At 33.4% G+C, this 27,708-nt stretch overlaps 1 protein-coding gene across 18 annotated transcripts in view; it reads right to left on the bottom strand.

Moving 5' to 3' along the window:
* Positions 1-27,708, bottom strand: part of PHC3 (polyhomeotic homolog 3) — an 80,184-nt gene that overhangs the window by 24,345 nt on the left and 28,131 nt on the right. For 16 of the 18 annotated variants that reach the window (XR_012072476.1, XR_012072470.1, XR_012072467.1 and 13 more), the window contains 7 exons: positions 24,745-24,991; positions 18,645-19,516; positions 18,301-18,348; positions 13,961-14,114; positions 9,824-10,074; positions 7,064-7,223; positions 1,359-1,473 (listed from right to left, as the gene is read on the bottom strand). Coding sequence is in view for 2 of the 18 variants with exons in the window: in XM_031679851.2 (XP_031535711.1) it covers positions 1,359-1,473; positions 7,064-7,223; positions 9,824-10,074; positions 13,961-14,114; positions 18,301-18,348; positions 18,645-19,516; positions 24,745-24,991 (1,847 nt within the window). In the remaining 16 variants the exon portion in view is untranslated. The remainder of the gene's footprint in view (positions 1-1,358; positions 1,474-7,063; positions 7,224-9,823; positions 10,075-13,960; positions 14,115-18,300; positions 18,349-18,644; positions 19,517-24,744; positions 24,992-27,708) is intronic. The other 2 variants (XR_012072469.1, XR_012072484.1) reach the window with 1 other exon arrangement.

Here is a 27,708-nt window from a genome sequence, read left to right on the forward strand (position 1 = left end):
AATCACATCAACTGACAAAACTTCTTTCCCAACTGACTAGAGAACAAAGGAGAGAGACTAAACTTTGCTTTTTAGTCCTTGCTATTTAGTCCTTAAATACTTAGATCTCTAAGACAGATAGCTAGGCAGGCAGACAGGTAAACCATAGTTCTTACCTGACCTAATTTATCCTCTCCTCCTTGCTCTTCTCTCATCTGCATTTTCCTATGCTAGGATCTCTAAACCTCTAAAGAGTTTCACCTAAAGGTACAAAAACGTGACAGCTCACCAATCATCTCTGGGAAAAGAGTGATGGTCGTTGTGTTAAATGTCCTGAAATATTTCTAAATAGTCTAAAGTTTAAAATATTCTGAAAGGCATTTCTTTTCCCTCAGTTTTTAATCTCTTAGAATCAGAGAGCCACTATTCTTTCCTGAGGTACATGCAAATTGGAAAACTCCCAAGTCAAAACAGGAGTTACATAATTTGATGAGGACTATCAATAACATGAAAGAATATATATCTGAATAACAGATTGACAATTGAGAAATCAGTAACCCATTTTTAGAGGAAAATACTTATACTACTTATTTAACTTAGGTTTTACTAAATATATTTTAGTGGCACCATAATAAATAATATGTTCAAGCAAGAAATTCCCTAGATGTGCCATTAAGATCTCAAATTCTTTGAGAGAATAATAACTTTTGGAACAGAGAACAAATTTGAAAATAATCAACTTGTGCATACACTTCACCGTTAGTGGGAAATACCTATATGGGCTTTACTATCAGAATCAGAGGGGTTTTCTTTAATGTGAACTAAACTTGTGACAAGTTCAATGAAGATACTAAAATTTCTTTTGTTAGTAATACTATTTACCTATAATATTACTATTGAAAATACAGATTTAGAAAAGACAGATATTTTGGTGTCTGGTAATGTAACAATGTGGAGAACTTATGCTAAGCTATCTCACTTAGAAACCTGAAATAGGATATGGCTAAAAGAAATTAAAACATTTTAAAACGTAACCAAGTAAATCCAGGTATTTCAATACTGATAAAACAAGTATTATTTTGCTACCTTAAGGAACAGTAGTCTATTTACAGGAGGGATTCTCCTAAACATATTCTTACCACCAGGAGATTGCTACTTCCATATTAGATTATGCTGTATGTGTTAGGAATATGCAAATTTCACAGAGCAAAATTTAAAGACTAAAAACTAAAGTAACACCAGATAATGCCTATTTGATACCATTCCTCTGTAATATCTAGTTTTGACTAATTATAAACTCTATTCTAAGTTTTCTGGTTTTGTTAGCACTGTATGTTGGTTTTTGCTTTATTTAGTAAATTCAAGGGAAAAAAAAATACCTCTTGGCACATGACATAGTGCAGAATCGTTTTGACCGCAGAAATTCATTAGCATATCCCATCTTCCCACAGAATTCACACTTGAGCAACTCACTGTCCATTTCTTCTAATGTCTCTAAAAAGAAGGAAACAAAGGGAAAAACTTCCAAAAATTTAATTGTGGCAGATTTTCTTTTAGCTTCTACTTTGGTTGGATGCTGCTAGTTCAGACCCTCCAGGAAACTTAAAAGGAATGGTCTTTTAACTTTTCAATCTATAGCCACTTTGGCCAGGCAAAAGCTCCCCAAAACAACCACTTCCACCAACTCCCTCTTGCTCCTGTATAAAAATTTCACGGAGTTTCTCTATATAAACAAGCAATAAATTTCTAAAGGTTCACTTTGCTAAGACTCCAACCTATCTAAAATGTGCAGATAAGACAAAGTCACTACCTTTCAAGTGGAACACTTTCAGAAAGCATCATGTATATATTAATTTTGATACATTGTGAATATATGAATTTTGATATATATAGAGCAGAAAACACAATTCTAACTGGAGAGAATGAGGATGACTCCAAAAGAAGGTAAAATTTTGATATGTCTGATTTCAGAGGAGCATTTCATATAATTGACACTCTCAAAGATCTGCAGTGTACAACAAAATATATAAAGGTGTATTTATCTAATTATAAAGCAGTCCCTTCTAGTTACATCATATTAAAAGAAAAATAATTCAGATTAATCTTAAAAATCACCAATAGTTTTGTAATTTCTAACCTCTGCTCCTTTCTGCCAGGGTGTTCTGTTAAGTTAGAATGTCCTTCCTCCACCTCTATATCCATAACTTTCTTCAAGCCTTACCACAGGACTCAAAGAAACTTCCTACCTAAATCCTCAAGTATTCAGCAGCAGTCACGTATAAGCCAGCAACTTAATCTTCATGACCCATAGTCTTCTCATCTGTAAAATGGAGTTTATAATACCTTTTCCCAAAGACTTGCCAAGAAGATTACATACATGTCCAACAGGTAGTAGGCATAAAAAAGTGACTGTTCCATTTCCTATTTTCCACATAAGAACTAAGAGTGTAAGACCTGTAGTAAGTGCTTAAGAACAACTTCAATGAAAACTGTTAAATTTTTAAATCCACCATAATTTGCCACTTTCATGCATCACCACAATTCCTACACCAAGTCATATAAAATATACCAAAAAGGCACTCCACTAACTAAAGCTTTTAGCTGTAAGCTCCATATGTGCTTTTCTATGTTATTCATTTAACCAAGACTTGTTAAGATGAAGAAAGGGACTCTGAAATGTAGACATGGATGACATGTACTCAATACATGCAAGCATCACAGTATTCTAGTGTTACTGGAGAAGCAAAAGGCAAAGTGCTAAATCAAGTGAAGGTAGTGAGAACAACCGAAAAATATACTATTAAATACTGGAAGTTCCAAGGGACATCCAAATACACTGTCATGACTGATCAAATCATAAACTAGCAAGTGATCATCTTAAGAAAATTCTCAGGACTGCCTTCATAAGCAAAACTCAGCTATTCAGTAGCGATGAGGAAGAGTCTCAAAACAAGTAAAATAAAAACTGCTCCTTCCAATGACCTAGAGACAGCTTTCACACACCTGTGCTCCACAACACATTCCTTGGACCTAGCGTCATAACTTCAAGGAGTATTGTTTTCACTTTGTCATGCCTGTAACCAGATCCAACCTGGAAAAGCCTGTACTGGAGACAGAATCTCTCACTTCACCACCACCACCACCAATCCAGTCCCAAAGAGTCCATTCCTCAAGCTGTTCCATTTCCAGACTATACTGAAAGCTTTATTTCAAAGTTTTTATAATTAACATAACAATATGCAACACTTGATAATAGGTTAGAATACCTTATGAAGGAGAAGGAAATGTTTTTGCTGGTGAGAGAGGGGAGATTCCAAACAGGTATGGTCTAAGGGTTTACAACCTGACAAAAATAGAACATCAGTTTTATTTCTCATAAAGAAGAGAGGAACATTAACAGATTAAAAAAAAAAACCAATTCTAATGTTTGGTCAGAATTTTAACAAATCTGGTAATGTTACCAAGGCTACTTTTTCACATTTGTGAATAAAACATTACAAAGCCAAGTAAGTTTTCAAACACTGTTGCATTAGCTAATAAAGATGGGATTCTACGGCAGAGATAGCTGGTAATTCTCTAAAATCCATTCTTCATTTCCATAGTAACAAAGTCCTAATTTTTAGCTAGGAATACGGCCACTGAGAATAAAAAGTAGTTTCTGCCCTACGTGTGGCCAATTTCTGACCAATGACATGCGAATGAAAATGCCTGCAAATTCCAGGTGCCCTTTCCCCCTTCTCACTGATGAGACCGTGATCATGAAGATTAGCTATCTTGGAAAGAGCAACATTCTAGGGATGGCAGAGCCAAGAGACACTGGGAACTTAGGTGCCCAACACAATGGAGCCCTGGACTGCTTACCTTAGGGCTACGTCAGAGAAAATTAAACTTTCTTATTTAATAAGATATTATTCTGGGTCTCTAATGGAACAGCCAAACATACACCCTAACCAATAGAGATCCCCAATTTTTTGTGCAAGGAGGAGTTACTTTTTAATTTTTCTGAAGACTTGAGGACACCTGAAGATCAGCAGCGAAGAAAGAGGCAATAAGATAGAAACCATGATCAGTGTGATGATTTACCAGGGAAGACATATGACATTTTGGTAAATCACAAACTACTGGTTGGAGATTCTGGTTATAGAACTAGTACAAACAGAGGCATAGCTTATCCTTTAAAAAAAGAATAATCCTTATATTTTCATACCAAATTAAACTGTATATACTACTGAAACCAAAGCCACTAAATAAGTGACCTCACCATTTCACTCTACAGTATCTCCCGTAAACAATGAAGTATACAGTAACAGAAACACTTTATAAAATTTCCTTGGGAAATTAAATTATGAAGTATTTTAAAATTTGACACATTTTCTATAAACATATCTCTACTATGAAATAATCATTTTTAAAACTAAGTATAATTTAACATATAACTGTAAATTTAAGGTGTACACTGTGTTAATTTGATACATTTATATATAATGACTGCTTCTGTAGCAATATTGAGCACTTCTATTACATTTTTATCCTTTCATTTTAGTCATGGGGATAATTAAGTTTTTGTCTCTCGGCAAGCTTGATGATTGTAGTACAATACTGTTGTCTATATTCATTATACTGTGCATTCGATCTCTATGGTTTATTTACTACTCGTTGCATAGATTAATCATCTTTAAATTTTCCTTTTCCTTACCTCTGGTATCTTATCCTTTTAAACTACCCTTTGCCTTGTCTTCATTCAATTCTTTCCTTCCTCTTCCCACCATGACTACAAGAATCAGTTATATGCCAAACCTCTACATTCATCCTACAGATGACCAGCAGTGTTTCCAAAAACACTCTTGTCCATATCACCTGCCTAGAAATCTTAAGTAACCATCTTCATGACAGCAAGATAACTTAGGTGAGTATCAAAGTACTCTAGAATCTGACTCTCCTCTGACTTTCCACTACTTCTCTGACCCAACTTGCTACTCTTCACTGCCCCCTCCTGAAGCTACCTAGCACTTGCACATCCTTTGCGCATTTATTCAGCACATGCTAACCTGAGAGGTTCTTCTTGTTTCTTATCTTAAATCTATGCTTTACCATCCAAGACCCAGGTCAAATCCCATCTCTACAGAAAACTCTAAACTAGCAATACTCTCAACCAGTTTTAAGGTGCCAAGTTCTTACTGTCTATATAATTCATTTAAAACTTACCATATGCTGCTCCTTAGTTATCTCTCTTGTGGAAACTAATTCCTACTAGATCAAAAGTTTCTCTCGGTTCTAGCACAGTCCAGCACATGTATGTGTCTATTATATTATAAACCACAAGCATCATTAAATATGCTAAGATGCTTCCTAGGCAGTTTTCCATTTTTCTCCAATGTGTGCACATATATTATATACGCTTTTTAGCCTAGAAAACTTTCACTTTACACTTATTGTAGACATAGGTAAGAAAAAAAATCCATGCACATTCATCTTTACAACTCTTCATTTCAAATGAAATTTTTTCTCAGATAAACAGTATGCATAACTAAAAGCAAGTATTCAGGAATTAAATGAAATTAAATTCATAACAACAAAAGGCAAAATGCAGACACTGTTTGGATCTTAATTTGAAAAATAACTATAAAAGGACATTTACACAATTATACAACTAAGGAAATCTGAATATGGCCCAGGTACTAGATGACACCAAAGAATTATTAATTTATTTTACATGACACAGCATTGTAGTTATATAAAAAAGTATACTTTTTAAAGTTGCACACTGAAGCACGTACTAGTAAAATACAGCAAGAACTACTTTTTTTTTTTTAATAGGAAGAAGGGAAGAAAAGGGAAAGAAAAAGCAACAAAGAGGGAGAAAGTGAGAAGAGAGGAATGGAGGGAGAAAAACAAAAGGGATGGATGAAGCTTAGTATGGCAAAATAAGGTCTGAAACTGGGTAATAATGTTGAGCCTGGGTGAGTGGGGATTCCTTTTACAGTTCTAACTGCATGTATGAAATTCTTCATGTTTAACATTCTTTTAAATAGAAAAAAACCATCAAATTGAATTCAACGTAAGTTAGCAATAAAAAACAAAATTTATACTACTATCATACTCTGCTATTCAAATAAGAAGTAAAACAGTGATAAATCCATTGCAACAGTTCATAAATTACCAACATGACAGAGGTGCCTTCCTCTTAGTTAAGAATTAGGAAAACTACCAGCCAAGTCAGCATCTACTTTGCTTACCAGCATGCTATTTTACTTAGTTAGCAAAGTACAGGCACACGGTATATGCATAATAAATATCCACAAAATGAGTAAATTAACTTTAGATGAAATATACTAATACATTGAGGATAATTACTTAGACACAGACATTAATTCACTATTACAGAGCCCTGATTATACTAAATGCTATTTAATTAAATTGATTTGTTATCAATTACAGAGCCATGATCAGAATCAATAAATGATAAAATATACCATTTTTGCATTTATTTGTATTTGTTTTCCTGCAGTCATTTTGTGTACCACTCTAACTTTTATGGACTATCCATTATTTAAGTCTATAGAAAAAGATTTTGACATTGAGAAGATTTAGTGCTATTTCCTCTCTGAACAAATTTAATCACCTCTTGATCAAAGAGTACATCCTTAATACAACTGTAATACCCCCTGATATCAAACATCAGAATACATGAAGTCTACAGCCAAGCAAGCAACTCAGAAGCTCTAAATTTTTAAGCAAACTCAGTAAAATAGTCATTTACTTAAGTCTGCTTAAGAAAAGAAAAGATGGGTTGTTTTGATGCTAAAATTCTGAATTACTTTCATATATAATGGAACTTTTCCCACCCACACTTCTTCAAAAATCAAATAACATTATGAAAATTAACACCAATTTTGCTATTTTAATTATATGGCCAGTAAGAGTCTGGTTAGCTTTCCCATTATTTTAGTCAAATAATGCATTATATAAAAATAAAAGTAAATACTTCCAAGTGAAAATCTGTGTAGAATAAAAATCCATGTCCTGTTTCATTCAAGCAGTAAAAGTCAAAGTTAAAGAGTATCTTAAAGTAAAATCCACAAACCTTCAGCAATCATGTCTTCCATCTCTGTGTCAGACGAATTATCTGCATGCTTTGCATTATTCTGTAGCTCCGGCTGAACACACACAGAATTTATCACCTGATTATCCAAAATAGGCCTTTTTTTCACAGGTTGTTCAATCAGCAAAGATGAACGACTCACCTTTAAAAGAGAGAGAATAAAATAATCTTTTAAAAGACTTTCAGAAATAACTTAGTTAAAAAAATCTCTTGAAATGAATGGTACCTGTGACAATTTATTTGTACGATTTATCACATCTATTCATTAAGTGCTTTATTCCTTGAGAAAAGGTTAGGCAATCTGAACATAAATACTTTATATTGCAGATCATCAGCAGTATGGCTGCTTCAAAGTCTCGGTCAAATGGGAACTAGGGTCCTAGTTTAGGTAGGTAGTCTAAAAAGTCTTTAAAAATCAGTAATAAATTTTGATTAACCAGTACTTTTAATTTATTTTTTCTACAACAACTTTTAAAATTCATTGTTCATGCACAAAGCTTTTTATTTGTAGGATTATCTCCTCAGGATAGATCATTATTATATGTACTTTAAAGATAAGGGAATTAATGTTCAAAATATGTAGGTGATTTCTTTACAAAAGCAGAATCAGGACTAGAACTCAAGTCTCCTAACTCTTAGTTCAGCAACCTAATCCATTATAATCAGAAAAATAACTGGAAAAATCCTCAAACATTAACATTAAAATCAACAACAAAAATAAATTCCCTTATGTTCAGTATACTTGGTTAAGTCATGAAAACTCCTTATTTTAGAAATGTTTTCAGCAAAAATAATCTAGACCAAAAAAATTTACTGATTCACTACTGAACTCTCAGCTAATCTGAAAAAATGGAAACTTTTATTCTATTTGAGAATGCTGGTTAAGTCTCCAACATCTTCCACACATGGTAAACAATAGCTTATTGGGAAATTTCTACATGTAACTCTAGGGAATAATCACTCATAAGCTTTTAAATTTTGTTCATTTCAGCTAGTATATGTAATATGCTTCAAGCAAAATTTATGGAAATTATTGCTGAAAAACATTCAGTGCTGCTAGGTATACACTTCTGGTGTGTGAATAAATAATCTTTCTAGACAATAATTTGGCAATATGTATCAGAGTCTTATGAATATACACATAATGTGATCCAATACCTAGGAATTTACCCTAAGAAATTATTTAAAATGTGGACAATTTACATACAAAGATATTCCTTTCATGACTCTTTAAACAGTGAAAAAATGAAAACCTAAATGTCCAACAGTATAGTTGTCCCTCAGTATCTGCAGGAGACTGGTTCCAGGACTCCAGAGAATACAAAAATCCGGAGACACCCAAGTCCTTTATACAAAGTGGTGTATTTGTTTACATATAACCTATGCACATTCTCTCATATACTTTAAATTATCTCTAGATTACTTATAATAACGAATACAATCTAAATGTGAAGTAAATAGTTGTCTATGCACAGCAAATTCAAGTTTTGCTTTTTTGGAACTTTCTAGATTTTTTTCTTTTAATTTTTAATCTAAATTTGGGCTGATGCCCCAGATATAGAACCTGTGGATACTGAGGACCAACCATAATAGAAGGATTACATAATCATGGTTGTTCATAAAGTGGAATGTTATATAACCTTTCAAAATGTTTCCAAAGTATTTAACCAAATGAGAAAACAAATGCTCAAGATATACTAAGTGAAAGAAGCTGAACTATATATATGTGAAATAATCTTGAGCACATGAAAATATAGGTATTCAAATATACTCTGTGATATTACTGAGGATTATTTGTTCTGTACATTTCCCAAATTTGTCATTAAAAAAAATACATATTACTTTTGTAATCTGAAAAAAGAAATTGTAACTGTTGCTAGTAATAAGTGATAATAGCTATGGCTGTTAAGTGCCAGGCATTACACAGAACAATTCATGTACATTTAGTCCTCACAGCAACCCTAAGAGCAAAGTAACATCTCTATTTGCTGGCTGAACAAAATGAATTTCAAAAAGGTTGAGTGACTTGACAAAGGTTACACAGTCACTACATGGCAGAGTTAGGATCCAACCACTAAGGAGAAGGGAGAAAAGACTGCTCCTCCACTTTACTACATCAGACATTCTTACAAGAGATTCAAGTTTAATACACAGTAAACTGAAAACAAAGGCAACTGATTAGACAATCAACTATCAGAGTACAATCACAATGCACTACCATGAATTTGAAAAATAAGATGATTCAAAGGCCTTCAAAATAAATAATTTTGTTGTCTTTGATTTGGGCGTTGATTTTGGCCACTTGTCTTGATTTATTTTCTAAGGAAAAATGTTCATCTTTAAATATTAGCATATAATTAGGTACAGCTAATCTCAAGAGTTTTAGTGATGGATACAGCACCTCCATTTTGAAGTGAGCATTTTGAAGCATTTAAAAAGTCTGACTATAGATAAACAAGATTGTACTGTGTAGCACAGGAATAAACATCCTTTCTCTAAAAATTATAAAACTGATAGCCTTATATCCTGAAAAATTTCTCTAGTTTATACTTCTAAATAGCTAGCATAAGATTCTAGAAGTATATTTGGAAATATATAAATAATACATAGAAAGAAATTCTAGATAAAAGTAACAATTTTTGAAATAAAATTACAAGCTTTTTATTAGAGAATAATAGACTATAAATTTTAAAATAATGCTACATGAATAATTTTAAAAGTACAGATTTGCTTGCTACTTACAGGAAATGGCTCCAATCCTTCCTGAATCACAAAACCTTCAATAACATGGGTCAAGATCTGTGGTTTAACAATAGCCTGTGGAGGTTTGTTTTCTACATTGGGTATGCTACTGGGCATAGATGTACTATTATTCCTTGTAGTCGCAGCTGGAAGTAAGAGCGGAGGTGGAGGAACAGAAACATGTGAAGGATCTGATGGAGATTTAATCACTGAAGCACTGACTGATGCCACAGCAGGTAATTCAACTTGCTCTGGAAAACAAAAGTCATTAAAAAAAATTTTTTTTAGCATTCTGCTCAGACAAATATAAAAGAAAATTCAAGAATAAACATTAATAACAATAATAGTTAATATCTGGTGCTTTAAAAAACATTCTAAGAACTTTCTATTTATTATCTCATTTAATCTCCACAATAACCTTAAAAGATACAAACTATCATCCCCACTTACAGAGGAAAGGGGTAACTTGGTCAAAGTTATCATTATAACTTGGTTAAAAAGAACTGTCCCATAAGACATGAAAATGTTCTAGAATGTCAATTTAGAATAATCACTAAACATTTTTAATTTTAAACTATATAGATATTAAATTTCCTAGGTTCCTGTTTATATATCCTAAATGGTAGTGTGGGGGGAGTACACTGAAAATACGCTTAAGTAAAAATGGATCATGAAATCCATGGAGTAGAGATTTTAATGAGTCATACAGGTCACTACCTTTATTTCAAGCAGTAAGGCTAATTCAAATCCATGCATAAATGTCCTTTGTTGGGTTTTATTTGTTTTTTACAACCCTTCAGTGACACTGTATGTGTCAATTTTGGGGAACACTGCAGACGCAGGCAACGGCACAACGTTGGGCGGGATCACTGTGATTCCTTCCCTTCAAGCTCTGAAGACCACAGTGAGATAGACCCGCAGCCTATGATGGAGACTTTACCTATCCATTCGGCAGTACTGAACCTTCACAGAACTGTACCAAAGTGGAAAGATGCAACCAGCTGATAGCTAGGAGTATCAGCGAGTACAGATGTCTAAGAAAAATAAAGAGCATGTAGTAAAGAGAATACATACTGCTACTTACTGAGCACTTAATATGCCACGTGTAAATACCTTATACATTGTAACTCATTCTATCCTCAAAACTAGCCTATGGGTTAAGTACTATTATTATTTCCATTTTATAGATGTGAAAACCAAGACGCAAAAAGATAAAGTAACTTGCCAAAAGGCACACAGCTAATAAGCAGCGGGGCTGGGATACTAACCTAGGCAGTCAGGTTCTAGAGCCAATGCTTTTAATTGCTATGGTAACTCCTCTCCACCATCAGTATGAAAAGGATTGACATCACAATCAAAGGTGGTCAAAATATAGGCCAGTTAGGTAGAGAAGAAAGAAAAGGAATCCCTGAATAATTAAAATTTCAGCTAAAAAATAGTATAGTGATCATCAGTGTAGTGTCAGAAATGGAAACACTAAACAGTTCACACTTAGTAACTCTGATGTGACTAACACCACTATGTAGCTTATCACAGCAATATTACAGACATAACTTAACCTCATTTCCAGGATAAACTGTACTGGAAGATGTGTTTAAAGTCACACAATCCCTCATTAAAAATTAAAACAGAAAGTCAGCAGTTTACTGATTTCTGGGAACAAATACACAATTGTACACATGTACTACCAAACCAAGGAACTTCACAAAAAAACCTATCCCACATACTCAATCTTCACATATACTCCTAGAAAAAAAAAAGGACAAAAGATGTAAAATTCTAAAGAGGGACTGAGAAGCATTTTTTTCTTTTGAAAGGAAAATACAAATCTATGGAGAACTGAAAAATAAGAACATATTTTAATTTCCCTTACAGATTTATAGATACTTTGTTATTTTAAAAATATAAAGCTGCATTAAGTGTAATTTGGTTTGTTCAGAAAATACTGCTTGGTATATGTTCTAACTAACTTTTGGATCATACATACAAACGGATCTAAGTTTTGCTGAAAGTAGAGTTGTAAGTTACTGACTTTTTGAAGATGCTAGTAACTATTACTTGTGAGTTTATAATCAGCTGTTAAACTCAAAAACACAAAAAGCACTGATGTATTATACAGAACAAGAACACAATTATTACATTCTCTAGATTTAAGACAACTGTGTAAGAGAAAACCCAAGTTAACTGATACGACTTCGTTACAGGTTACTCTGCCTATTTGCAGTCTCACTTTCTGAGCAAGATCCATTTTTCTACCCTTTTTATGGATGCTTTAAATTTTTGAAGAATTTTTATAGATTTATGAAGACTGAATATTGAATGGATACAAGTCCCTCTATTTTTGCAGGTCAGTTTATTACATGATTTGAGGAGAGTTATTCTAAAAACCAACCCGTGCCTGCTTTCCCCGGTCATATACTATAGAAAAGTAGTAACAATAAGCACGAAGTAAATTTAAGGAAGATCAAAAGTCTACATTGTACTTAGACAATTTAGCCAGAGATATATGCTTGCCAGGATCTCAGATTATATTTGTGAAGAAGCAATGTGAAGCTATTCTTGAGTTTCAATATTTTAAAAATGTTTAATTTTCTTGAGTACCATTAGTAATGCTTATTAGGCAATTAAATCATAGTCATAATACAAGGTTAGTATCCATTTAAACATATAGTGCTGCCTTTAAATCAAAACTCCAGGAAAACTGCAGCAACATAAATCCATTTTCAGTGTACAGAAACTACAAAAATTTAATACTACAGTTTTATTATTATTTTGAATAAACAAAGGCAGTACTATTAAACTTGTCTTAAATATTTTACAGAATTTTGAGTAAATGTTTTCTATTTTTTAGGAGGGGGAAAAAGTTGGAAGAAAATTGGTTTTCTCCTTTTCATGCTTTGCAGAGATTGACACTGGCAGTAAGGGATAAAAGCTGGAGAGAAGGGAAGTAATGGTTAAAGATGTGGCATGCTGAAGAAAAGCAAGGACAACGGTTGCTTTGGTAGCAAAGTCAATGCCCCATTACAGTTTGTTTCCATGCCTAGTACAGTGGTTCTTCTTAACTGAAAGTGATCATAAGGGCCATGAGATATTCAATAGAGCAGAACACTCTCACAACAAAGCCTGAATCAAGATTAGTATTATCTGGATCAGGGGTCAGTGAACTTTCCATACAGGACATACGGTCTCTGCAACAACTCATCTTTGCTGCAATAGTGCAAAAGCAGCCACAGATAATAGCAGAACAAACAAATGTAGCTGCTGCTCAGAACTTTATGGACAATGAAATTTGAATTTCACCTAGTTTTCACATGACATGAAACAATACTCTACTTTTGATTTTGTTTTTCACCATTGAAAATTTTAAAACCATCCTTAGCTCATGGGCCATACAAAAAGAGGCAGCAGGAAAGACCTGAACTGAAGCATGAACCATAATTTGCCAATTGCTGATCTAAATCAAATATTCATAAATTTAAAAAAAAAACCTAACACAGAATATATCTTTTTTAGGACTTAAACAGTGGCTGTAGGTCATAATGTTTTAATAAAATACCTAGGATTCACAGTCACTTTTATATTGTAAGAAGTATAGAGAGGATTTACTTGAACTCATAGGCTCTGAAGTAGTGAGTAAGAATTAATGCTTAAGCTCAAGAATTTTTTAATCCATGTCTCTAGTAAGAATTAGTGAGGCTTAATTTAAGTACCGTCCAGGAAAGAACACTTTTAAAAGCACTTACTAAATCTGGATCACAAGCAATTAGGAGGAATGTCAGATATGACTTCAAATGCTTTGTGATTTTCAGAAAGTATAATTGAAATCTTCTGATAGAACTTTATTCTAATTTTTAAGCTGGAAATAGCTTGACACATGAATCTGAATGGGCATATGAAACATCTGTACACACCACTAAAAATTTGAAGACTGAAGTATGTTTTTACTTTGTGTGGTTCCTTAGCAATTGTTTTAACTGTTCCTCACCAAAAAAAATTTTTCTGAATTCTAATCTATGTTTTGCTGCAATTAATTACATAATAAATTAGCTTAATATCATCTCTAGTAGGAAAAAAAAATTTCCCATTACTAACATCTATCTAATAAGAAAATTCCCCCATATTTAGGTATGTCCTCACCTAACAAAGGATGCTCAGAAGTCAAATCTTCTCCTCTCCCCACAGTTATAGCTGCTGGAGACAACGTGGGTGGTGGTGGGGTTCTGTCCATCCGTACACATTCATCTGATTCTTCTGGCATTTCTTCTTCACATACATCTTCTACTTGATAAACCTGCAACAACAAACCACACTGCCTAAAAATGTTTCTAAAATATATTTAATAAGGCGTTTCTAGTTAAAAATAAATTCTAAATGTTTTTAAAATTGAAGAGCAAGACAAAATGACAATTTGGTTGAAAGGAAAACTTTAAATTCATTCAAATGAAGTTTTTCATAATACTTGATGATTTCACTGAAAGCAAGTTGTGGATCTAGGCTAAAAATCACTAAGGTTTCCCAAAAGGTAATAATCAAATCAGGATATATTTTTACATCTGTCAATTTTTTTTAAATGTTTTAATTTTACAGACTCAAATAACTATTTTGGAAATTTACTACTGTTTCTGTTAACTTCCAATTGTCATAAATCAAAACAGACACTAATATTCTTCACAAGCATGTTAAGTAATCTCCAAAATGACACATAATATATAAGAGAATGTACTGTCTAAAGGACTTCATCCCAGGCTCTTCTTCATTAAACTTATGTGAATTAAAAATTAAATTTTGAATGTAGTATCTTGAGTACCTATAAAAAAGGCATGTGATTACATCTTTTCGTTAATCTTCCGATCTACTCAAGTATTTAATAAATTTTTTAAGCTAATATCAATTAAACAGAAAATATCTGTCTTTGAAATAATACATACATACACACCCCATCCTAAATATTTGACATGTTATTTTTAGTTCTTTAATATTGTTCTATTCTTACAGAAGAAAGTTTTTATCTTTCACTTAACTACTTTGTTATAGTATGGTAAAGACAATACTTAAGAGGAAAACATGGACTTAAGAGCACTCTGAGAAGGAACTATATAACTAAAAATATCAAATTTCTTAATTGTTTTATTAAACTGAAGACTGAATTTTCAAAGTCCACTTGTAGAGATTGACACAGGTATTTTAATTTGTTGTCATTATTTAACCATTACTTTTGAAAGATGATACGTTACTAAAAAACAAAGCCATAAAGCAGTTCACCTCCCTTTTTTATGTACAAAGCTTATTACTTAACTTTAAATTTAAAGTTATGAGGTTTTAAGATAACTTATGCAAACTGATCAATATTTTCCCCCTCTTTTTTAACTGAAGTATAGTTGATTTACAATACTGTGTTAGTTTTAGGTGTACAGCAAGGTGATTCAGTTATACATATATATTATATATATTCTTTTCAGATTCTTTTCCATTATTGGTTATTATAAGATATTGAATATATGATTAATATTTTTAATAAATGTTAAAACAAATACATTCCAACATTCATAAAAAAACTTTATGTGGTATCTTATATTGTATATAGTTTTTAATCAAAACTACTGAAAAAGTTTGATGATTTGAAATTAATATAAAAATGATCAAGATTTCTGAAAACCAGCATAAACCATGTATGATAAAAAGGACTATGAAGTTTCACCTACAAAGGCATATCTAACAACACTGATAGAATTATAAACAAAAAAACCCTAGCTTTCCAAGCCTCTACTAAGAATAAAGTATCTTTCCTTTTGCCTTTTTAAAAACTTCAAAATCTTACTGTTACTGATAATTTTGTATCAAAAATAATTTACAGAACTGTAATCTGAATCAGCTACTAAGGATGCAACATTTTAAAAAGTTATTTGCTCACAACCCTGCATCTGGAAACCTGTTTCACCAAAAGAGTCCTTGCCTCATGTCTGGGTCCTCAGGAGGGAGAGCAGTCGCTCATTACTGTACAGTGCAGCAATGACAGCTGCTAGTATCTGTTCATGGAAGTTTTTTCAATGATGATAATGTCCAATACAGGGAAAGGGATCCAAAAAAAAAAAAATGTCCTAGGGGTTACACAGGGGGGAAAAAAAAGAAAAAAAGAAAAAAAACCTTCTAGTGAGGGGCATCTGCTGAAGCAGTGATTAATTTGGCAGAGTGGTAGGGATGCTGATTCAGAGGTAATTAGACAAGTGTGTTTTTATCAACCAGTTCAAAATCTATCTATGTAGCATTCTTTTATTAGGTATTACTTTTCTTCCAAAGATCAGCATTTTTTCTTAAACTACTGAAACACCCTTTTAAGATTAATGGTGCCACAAGTTTTTCAAACACCTACTATGGTACCTTTTAAGGAATCAAAGTTTGATTATGCATAGTACTCTGATTTTTAAAAAATAATGAAAAAATTGTAAAGGATAAAGAGAGGCAAATACAAATAGATTCCAAAATAATCCATCAAAAAATACTGTAAAATATTTCATTCCTTATAGGTAAGCTTATTTATACATACTTTTTTTCCAAATTTCCCATGTAAAGGCAAAATAAGTTAATGAATAAAAAAAGTAAACATCTGTCACAGACATCTGGCACCATCAGCATAAAAAAATCTAAGCACAGCAAACTAAAATATTGAATAAAAGCAAAGACGTGAAGATTTTGCTCATAAGATCATTTGGACACTGCATATCACAATTTCTCTTTAGCTCATTAACTACAGCTATTCTAGAACTTTCAGTGTGCCAAACTTACCTCAGTAAAATAATTAGCTCCATCTGTCTCCCTTTTCTAAATTGTGGAACATTTATTAGTAATAAATTATGAACTCTCACCAAATCTTACTTATGATACTCAGATGTCAAATAAAAAATCTTAGTTTTATAAATACATCCTTTAAAAAACATACTGGTTTTACTTTGATAAATCACATTTATTTTTGAAAATTTCACATTTCTTAAGAAGTAGTATTTTTCTACTTTTAAATACTTGAAACAACCAGGAAATTGTGAAGGAATGTATAATTTGTGAAGAAATATGATGATTAAAAAAACAGATTTGATTAAAGGTAAAAAAGAAAAATACAGCAATTTAATAAATAGGCTATAGTCCTCAAAGGTAAAAGATAAGAAAGATAACATGGAACATCTATAGGAAGTATGATCATATCAGTGATAGCAGAGAAAGTTGTTCTTTTTGTGGGGGAAAAAAAAAAATCCCAAAATGAGACAACAAATTAAAAGAAAAACTTTGAGAGGAAGGCAGGAAGTAACAAGACCTTAAATATTTTTAGCTTTTTAAATGTTATTATGTTTTTGATATTTCTATCCCAAACATATTCCTCTACTGTTTGCCCTGACAAAAACAATTAGAAAAATATAAGGCATATAGAGAAATTTCAGATTTTACTTGTTAAAAACCAATTTATCGAACTAGAAAATGAGAATATAAAATCAAATTAAATATGACTTCTATGAAGGTACTGTACATTTTGAATCCTGTGTTTTTATAATAACCATAGTAAATTCTTCAAAAATCCATTAAAAGAAAACACAGACATAATTGAAATACAAACATTTCTAGATGTGAATTGTTTTCCATCAAGTTCTGTTTTTAATAAAAGTGAGTAGGAAGTAGAATTCAATCTCTTCATGCCTATTAAGAGCAGTCAGAATGACAAGAATAAAGAATCTGTAAATCTGCATCCCCGGAACCAAAATGTTTCCCATTAAGGAATAGACAGAATTTGAAACTCCTTTCCTTTCTAAGCTAATGGTCATTAGGCCCTTAAGTGACAAAATCTCTTTAGTGGGGTTTGATATAAAACTTCCTTTGGGAAGACTGTTTTCCTCAGTTACATATTAATTATGAATTTGATCATTCTAATGAACATTCAGAGACCTTATTTCAATTTGTATTGTAAATTCTTTAATAAATTTTAAAAGTCATTTATAGAATGTTTAAAAGAAAATCATTTTTCAGGTTAATTTTGCTTTCTAGGCAATATGTACCATTTTTACAAGTTTATTTTGATAAATTTCACCACAATCTCAATTATTCAAAACTTTTACTCCTCCCAGTAGACTTTTTCAGCCTCAGTATTCAGTTCATCCACTGAGATTTTCTTAGCTTCTTAAATGAGAAATATTTCAAGTCTATGTTCTCCTTTAGCAGAAATTAAAAAATCAGAAGTTTAATAATCTTAAAAGATGGCCTTCAGTTAATGTTTTTGGCAAAGTTGGATTATTCCCTTGACTGTTTCTTATAAAATTTTAATTACAAAATATAATTTTACCAGAAAATGACATCATACAAGCATACCTCCACCATGAAACAAAGCCCTTAAAAGCCTAGAAGTTCAGAATGCACACAACCAAAAAGGTTAGCTAGATAAACCATACGTTTAAGAACATACAAGCCAACAGAAGGGATCTATGAAGGATAATCACCTTAAGAGAAAAAACTTTGTGCAGATGACACTGGTTCAAATGCATTCCCTTGGGGAAAAAAAATCAACTCTGTAAAGATAGCAGATGGATTTGTTTAAATAGTAATAAAATAAACGAGGGACTTTTAATAACCATCACAAATTATCAAGCATGCAACCATACTACAACAAATGGCATTTTTTTGTGTGTGTGCCCATACAGCATGTTTGTCAGACACTGACAGATGGAAATTCCAAGCTTTTTAAATTCATAGGCATTTAGATCTAGCAATAAAACATAATGTGGGAGAAAATCATTTTTACTTTCAGTTCAGCAAGAAAGTCAAAGAGCTTCCAAGGGCTTACCACTGGTGGATCAACAGGTGCTGGTGGTTGTACTTGTAGATTTACCGCAACAGTCTGTGGAGGAGGAAGAGTCTGAAATGGCAACTGGACCAAAGCTTCTGCAGCTGGAAGCTCCTCTTCTGACACCAAAGCATTCTGCACCAAAACCTGGCCCTGGGACAGAATTTCAGGCTGCACTTGTAAAGACTGCATAGACTGCAAGGGCAGTGGTGGAATCTGAGCTGGAGGAGATGTCGACATCTGTGGAGGGGTTGCAATCGGGATTGGAGAAGACTGCAGGGTTGAATACTGCTGGTGTGATGTTGGAGAAACAATCTGCTGACCTGGGGACACCAAGGCAGACTGCTGAACTGGGCCAATGTGTACAACAGGGGAAGCTGGAAGTGGAAGATGGGACGGAAGATTCAGCTGTGCTGTAGGTTGCACCTGATTAGCAGGTGGCTGCTGCAAGTTTGACCCTGGCTGGAGAGCTGATGACACAAGAGGGTGTGGCTGAATAAGTGCTTGTGGGTGAATAATTATAGTAGGAGACTGACTTGGTGAATGGGGTGGTGGGGGAGACACCACTACAGACTGCTGTGCTGACTGTGACTGGCTGGGAGACATTGTTAAAGGAGGGGGATGACTCTGAATTGGTGAACAGTGCTGTGACTGGGCACTACTGGGAGCTGGAGGAAGGCCATGGTTTTGGAGTGGTATACAGTGCTGAGATGGGGGTGGGTCTTGAGTTGGATTCTGAAGTGTGATTGGCTGAATTTGCTGTTGCTGCTGCTGTAGTATCAGCTGATGGTGGGAAACTTTGGGAGGTGGTGAATGAAGAGGAATCTGCTGATGTTTTATTAGAGGATGAGGCTGAATTGGAGGATATGAAGCTGTGAGAGAAAAAAACGACAATTAGTATTTATTTCAAAAATATCATCATATAAATTTTAAAATAAATCTACAGGAGGAAAGATTTCACATCAGAAGGTCATAATCATCAGAAACCAATTACAAGTCTTCCCAACAAGAGTGACTTGAAAATGTAACGACAAACAACTTTTCCTTGGAAAACTACGTAATTTCATAAAATAAACTGTATTGTGATAAGTTCCAAAAGAAAACTGCCTCAAACAATTGATTCATACATGATTTATTCTTATTAAATTTTATAGGTCACCAGAATATTTCCATTAACTTTTAACAAAGTTTATCCACTTGAATTCCTTCTCTGGGAAGAAGAGGAATATAACTGAACAAGTATAATACACATAAAGATAACTTCAAAATCATAAAACAAAGGTCCCATCCTTTCTAATTCATGTCTAAAAAATCTTCCAACTAACAGTAAAAGTAATTACTTATAAAGCTTCCCAAATAAGTTTCCAAATTTGAACCAAGATAAACAGTTGGTATTATTTGACCCAGAAGAGAAAATGTTTTGTATAAAAGTTAATTCAGTTAAGCAAAATGTATGTGTGAATCCTACAGCACGGTTAAATAATTACAGTAACTACAAAATGAAATTTCAACGGCCATTCCAAATCTAGGAGAGCACTAGTTTCGTTTGCAGAGAGAATGAGGCAATCAGAAGTCCATGATATCTAAATAAAGGATCTTGTTTTACTTGGCCTCCCACCCCTGCCCCACCACACCACATTCCCCTGCCCACAAAACCCTACAGTAATCTCTAAGTGATAGTATCAGTTTTCTCCATAGAGGAACCACTCAATAGGAAAAAATAAAATATAAGAATTAGCAAAATCAGTAATAAGCAGTTTTCCCATCATTATGCCTCTTCTACATACTGCATATGATTACACAGAGGGAATGCTGGAGAAATCCTAAGAATGGAAACTGGGTTCACTAGAAGATAAACTGGAAAGATTGCTTAATATTCATTTCATGTAACAATCATCACATTTAAAACAGATCTCAGGACAGGCCAATTTTTTCCCTTAATCTCAAAAAGTTAAGATAAAGACTGTAACGCCTTGTATCTATTTTTATATTCAACTACATTTGTGACAAAGACCTTATCAAAGCTTCTAACAACTCTTTTTTAACCCTTTTGTGTTTGGTTGGTTATTATTTAAAATTCCAGAGATACTTTAAGGAAATTAGCATCTGATTAAATAACATCTTAAGAAAGTGGCATTTAAAGGTTCAAATACCCACCAAAAAAAAGGAAATCGGACCTAAAATTTCAGCTAACAAAATAATTTTCATATAACTAGACTAGCACTTTAAACTAAAACTGAAAATTTTACATCAGCACTTTATAAATGTGTTGATAAAGACTCTATATTACAGAGTATTCAATAAAATCTTGGATTTCTATAGAGTACCTTTCCACCAAGGGGCTAGGCTTAAGATGCTTTCACATCTCTCTCCTTTGCACTCACAAAATGCCTATGGAGTAGGTAGTATTATGCCCCTTTTACAGATAAGGAAATAGAGGTTTTGCAAGCAAACCTCTATTAACAGCAAAGGCCCACTTTAATTCAATCTTTAAGTTATAATTAAAATTCAATACTTCAATATTCTTGAAGTACACTGGAGATTATATTCATGGGAATAAAAACACTTTCTGTGCTGCAGCAAGTAAGCAATCTTTGCTTACGTTCTAGAGCTGGTAATCCAATAAAGTAAGTCTATCCTTCCACCTAAATAAAATTTTTCTTTGTTGAGAAATTAAAATGAATCTATCTGTTTTATATTAGTCCAGAAGTCCCACTGACAAGCACATACACTACAGAATAATTGTGAGGACATCTGAAACAATACTCCTGTATAAGAAAAGCCCTAGTGCTTTGGAGAATCATACGATATCAGTTAATTTCTCTGATTTTAATAAACATTTCATTGTCAGGGTGGCCTTTTAACTGGAGAATTAATGATTGGCATCATCTCTTGTATATGTAGTAGAGGTTTTTATTTAACTATTGTCAATAATTAAATATATTATTGTAAATAATTGTATTATTTCATTGTAGTAGTTACTAAAACCCTATGAGGTAGATACGATACTATACTAATCCAGTATATTTCAGGTGAAGAAACTTAAGAGTATTTAAGTGACTTGTCTGAAATCACCTAGTTATTGAGAGGTAGTGCTAGGTGTAAAAGAACACATAACCCTAGCCACCTCTGGGTTCTTATTGAGGTCTGAACGTTTATGTCCCCAGATTCATATGTTGAAGCCCTAACCCTTAATGTGACTATATTTGCTAATGGGGCCTCTATGGAAGTAATTAAGGTAAAACGAGGTCAGAAGGGTGAGGCCTTGACCCAGCAGGATTAGTGACCTTATGAGAAGAGACACCAAAGAGCTCACTATCCTCTCTTCTCCTTGCATTCAGATGAAAGACCATGTAAGGACACAGCAAGAAGGCAGCCATCTGCAAGCCAGGAAGAGAGAGCTCTCACCAAAAACCAAATACTGTCAGTTCTTGATCCTGGGCTTTCCATCCTCCAGAACTGAGAGAAAATGTAGTTTCTGTTGTCTAAGCTACTCAGAATATGGCATTTTTTATGGCAGCCTAAGCAGACTAATCAGCTTCTCACTCCATATTGAGTTAACGTCTGCAAAAAATGGTACATGCTTTTTCCAATGAGATTAATTTCATAAAACTCTAAAAACTGCTATAAGAAAACTCGAGCTCTAATGTAATTCATAACTTCCAGACATTTGGTTAAAGTCTGGCTTTATTTTAAATATTAAAAATAGAATTATTAAATATTATGTGAGAATTCCACCAAGAAGAAATGATGAAGAAAACCAAATGATTTTAGCACCTTAGAAATACACCTAAGGAAATAATAATCATGTCCATTATAATAATTATTAGACTGTACTACATTAGAACACAAGTAGATATTTTTTTTTAGTTTGAAAGTAACCTGCAGAAGCAAGCATTTTTATAATCAAAGAAAAGGCCAAATTACCAATTCAAGAATCTCAAAAAAAAAAAAAAAAATCTTAACTTTAGGCTAACTTCCCACCAACAAGAGAAGAAAAACTCCTTGTTTTCTGGAAAAATATAACTGCTGCCCTGCCAGAAGATATGAATTGCTTTGACTAACTTCAGTGTAAGACCTGAATGAATTTAAAAGTTCAGTAATTGCAAAGGTTTATGTGGCTTAGGGTATTCCATTTGGTTTTGTTTCTAATCAACACCACCACAGAAAACTGGAGTTTGGTTAATACACATTAAGATCTGAATCTGGAATTCCAATTGTCCTGAGACTCTGCTGGTTTTCTCCTCCATACCTACATAAAATAGTGGCCATCAGAGGAAGGCAACTTTAAGGATATTATCACACTATCAATAAAAGAGGAAAGAATAAGTGTCAATTTAGAGCCCAATACTGAGAGTTCAGGGGGACTCAAAGTCTAAAAGTAGATCTCCTTGCTTGAATAACCCTGAAAGAGTTCCTACCTTTCCTCTTTGGAAGGAAATCTACCTATCCGCCATCATAATCTGTTAAAACTATAGAAATCACTAGAAATTGTCTCCTGAGCAGTCATTCCAAGAACAGTGGGTCACTGCTCCTCCACAGTGACTCCTCCTATCAACACTGACCAGAGGCTGGTTTGAGGCTAAGAATGCTCTGGACAATACAGTACAAAAATCCTGTTAACAAGCCATATAGCTAGCAGGACCTGGCACACAAATATTTATAAAAAAACATTCACATCTAACCATATTCTGAATTAACTTATTAATTTATAACAAAGCTTACACTTATCTAAGATTCAGATTTAAGAATTCTTAGCAGTGATAATCAGTACAAATGGAAAAAAATTGTGCTATAACTTCCAAAATTCAAACGGAAAAAAAATCAACTATTAATCCAACAAATACTTACTGTCTACCTATTATAGATATAAGTACACATAAGGCACAACTTGGTGTTGCCAAGATAAAAGGGTGAAAAAGTGAATATGAAAAAGAATTAAAAGATTTAGTAAATGTAAAGTACCTGACATGTAAGTGCTACATATTACTATCCTACCCTCAAAGAGTTTAGTTACTGCCTAGTAGAAAAGCTATGATCAGTAACTATATAAATAATTATAAAAGAAACAATACCATAAAGAGGCATAAAAATGCTAATACAAGTATTGGGCGATACAGAGAATGTTGGCAATATTAGCAGAGAGGAAACATGGAAAGAGAAACAGGTTTAGATGAAGAATAAACAAACTTCAGTAGTGTAAAATGAATCTTTAAAAAGTAATACATAATTATATAAGGAAAGAAGGAAGATGCTTACCTGATGAGGTTGGAACAGAGGAAGATTTTTTTTTTTAATGTAACATGTGAGGTATCTAGCTCATTACACGACACACACACACACACACACACACACACACTTTGAATAAACAGTAGTTATACTGATATAAAAATATATGTAGATATATTAAAAAATAGGAGTGGTCTAAGTATGCTTGAGAAGCAAAGAAAAGGATCCAACATGAGGGAGACAAAAGATACCATAACAACTATGAAAGAAGGTCAAGATGCTATAGTAACTATGAGAGAACATCAAGAGCCAGGAAAAAAGATGCAGTCAGTGACATAAGGAAACAGTGCTAACTTTAAAGAAGAAAGCAGGTAATTTCTTACAGTGTCCTCTCAGAAATGAAATCAAAGGTGGAAAAAAAGCAACACGGTAAGGAAAATAAGCATAATCCTTACTTTCGGAAAGTGATAAATTCATCCCACTAATAACAACGTTAAAGAAAAATATACACTTGCTTTTTAAAAAAACTTTTAATTCTGTTCCACTAAAGCATATTAAATAAACCACAGGCAAAAAATTTTTAAAGCTACAAGGTTTTATCAATATAACAGGAAACCAGCACATAATGAAGATGTTAATTAAATGTCAACTGACCAAAAAAATCTATTTTACTATCACAATTTGTTTTCGCTAGTAGGCTCTTTTGTCTTTTTTCAAGCTACAATATTAAATGTTCTTATTTTTAATTTATAAAACTCATTTTTTAAATGTTTTAAAAGTATTCCTGTTCAAGTAATGGACATCTTTTGTTTTGCTCTGCCTGCTAAGAAAATGAATAATACAACTATTTTCAACAAAATCTTTATCCCACCTGGTGCTATTAACTGGTGAATACTTGACGTCCGCGTGACAGCTGTGCTTCGTGATTCCAGACTTGGACTTTCTCCTTTCTTATTACTTTCTGGAGAAGGATCTCGTTGGCTGATTTTAGAACTGGTCACTGTTGTTTTGTTATGACAAATTGTCAATGACTGAGTTTGACTAGTGCTTTTTGGTGGACCATTCTGTGAGCTAGATAATACACCCAACTTCTGGCTGCGTAACGTTAAATTCTGAACCTAAGAACCACATAAAAAAAATAAGGATGAAATAGATGGCATTAATTGATGTAGTAATCACTACCATTATAACAACAATGACAACACATTTATATTATGCTCTTCATACATAAAGGTCTAAGCACTTGAAACAACCAATTAATCCTGAAGGAAAGGAGAGTTATTATTGTAAGTAATCATACCTTAAACACTGTGGCAATTTTTTTAAAAAGACATTAAGGGAAAGAGAATCATTAAGAAGTAAATGAAAACAGAATATACATATAAAAAACAAATAAACTATGAATATGAGGAAATTACTCTGCAACATACTGCACTTCAAAGTTACCAGGTCAGAGAAAGGTAAGAAGGAGAAAGAGGAAGAGCATCCCAGGCAAAGGGGAAAACCTGAGCAAAGCCACAGAGGCGGGAGAGCCCAGGGCGTGGAGGGAAGAAAGAGCACTTCCCGCACCTTCACTGAGTTCTCCATGCCAGGACTGTGAAACATTTTTAGGTTACAAGTACCTCATGAACTTGTGAGAAATTACTACACAGAATTAGGAGAGTGTGGATACAATATTGCTGCCTTAATAACGATGAGAAAGATTTTTTTTTTAAAAAGTTACCAGCTCTACAGATATTGTAAGGGAACACTAATCTCCTGAGTAAGAAAAGTAATTCATGAAATCACCTACCCCACTGTGATAATTATGAAAAGCATTTCCCATTAACTAACTTTAAAAAGTTAATGAGATTTTGTTGTGGTGGTTATGAAACATTTGCCTTTGAGAACTAGGTCTGAACTGAAAAACTGTGCACGGCCTTGGAAACGGTTCACGTGATGGCTCCTGTCCACATCAGGGCTATTCTAAATACACTGTCAGTCTGGATGGTGGAAAGGATCATCCCAATTACTCTCACCTGAGGTTTATAACATTTTCAAAAATGCCTCTCCAGTAGCTGCCTAACCTTTTGCCTCTCTGGAATGAATGCACCAAATACATTTATGCTAGCACTGGCCTTGGGAGGGAAACTAATGTAAAAGAGATTCTAAAGTGACAAGTATATTGCTACTTTATGAATGTTCTTCAGTTCCATGTATGTTCTGTCTCTACAATCATATCATTAACTGATGCTCTATACTTTCTCTTAAGTGCCAATGGAGTGTTCAGCCAACAGCAGATGCTAAACAAATGTTTACTTCAGGGCAGTTGAGATTTTAATCAGTTCTATTCTAAGCTACTGAAAGAATTTTCTAAGTGAAGCCATATGGAGCATCTTCTCTGATTTTTGTCAAATATTTCATGGCAGTTTAAATGGACTAATTACTGTTGTATTATTGAGATTTAATGCAAAAATAGAATATACTAAAATCTAGATTTCTCAGCTTGCCACTCAAAGCCTTCCATACCCAAGGCCCAAACTGCAACAAGCTCCCTTTTCCACTACTCTAGTCCACAATCCTCATATCCTAGCCAGACTGTCCTGCTCACCCTTTTCCAAACATGCCTTGCGCTTCTTTCATTTAGAGCCCTTGCTCCAATTCCTCTTGCCTAAAATGCCACACCTTCTTCAACACTGTCTCCTAAGCCCAACACATTGCTCAAGACCAGTAAAAATTCTGTTCTCCTGAAGAAACCTCCCCAAAGCCCCTGGTTAGAAATAATTTCTCCTCCACTCTATGCTTTTCCCACAGAACTTGGATCATACTAACCTATACCACTGACAAACCTCTAGTTTGTTTTAGAATTACTACTGTCTGCGCTTGTGGAATACTGGGACTCTAGCTGGCAGGCCCTCATCTCTGACATTCATGTCTGTACTCCCTGCAGTTCTGGTGGCAGACATAACAGAAACCACACAAGACTGAGGTATTCTCCTATATCTGATTCTGAAATATGTGTTACATGGCTTTTGTTGCTGCTGTTAAGTATTTCATTCTATTCACAGTTTTTCAGGCTGCTAACATTAAAGTCTGTTCACGTTTAACCAAAAAATCTCAACAAATGTCTAGCAGAGGCATATTAACATCTCTCAGAAAGCAAGAGAAAAACAGCATAATTTGTTTTTAATGGAAGTACTGAGGATTGAACCAGGACCTCCTGCATGCTAGGCATGCATTCTTCCACTGAGCTATACCCACCCCCACCTAAAAAAAAAACAGTATAAAATTTAACATCTCCCAAAAATAACGTATAAAGTGGACCACATAATAATGATAAGCAAAGGCTGAATTATAATCTGAGTAACTTAAAAATTTTCCTTCAAAGCATATTCACAGCAAATGAAGATTTGACACAATGAACCCTTAAACCTGCAGCAGTCCAATCCTCCGAATAATATACAGTTTTTTCTAATCTTCCTTTTGTTTTCTGGAATTCTGAAAGAAAATGTATGTGTGTACATTATATACTACATATTATATGAATAGATACATTTTAGAATATGACTTTACTATATATGGTCGTCTTGGCTTCAATATTTATAATAAATTTCAAGCATGTAAACTATACTCCTAAAGTATATATACACAGTTAATTTAGCTGTTAATAGAAAGATCACAGGTTCAGATTTCCTTGACAGAGCTTCACTTTTGAAAAGAATCTACCTTTTCTAAGATAAAGAACATTATCGCATTTAATGTCCAACCTTAATTTCATCTGAACTTTTCCTATGATCAATTTGTGGAAACATTCTGGCTTTTGTAAAAGTCTAGATTTCATATGAAATTTTTTTTA

Source organism: Vicugna pacos, chromosome 1 (assembly GCF_048564905.1).
Source record: "Vicugna pacos chromosome 1, VicPac4, whole genome shotgun sequence".
In the NCBI taxonomy this organism is placed as follows: domain Eukaryota; kingdom Metazoa; phylum Chordata; class Mammalia; order Artiodactyla; family Camelidae; genus Vicugna; species Vicugna pacos.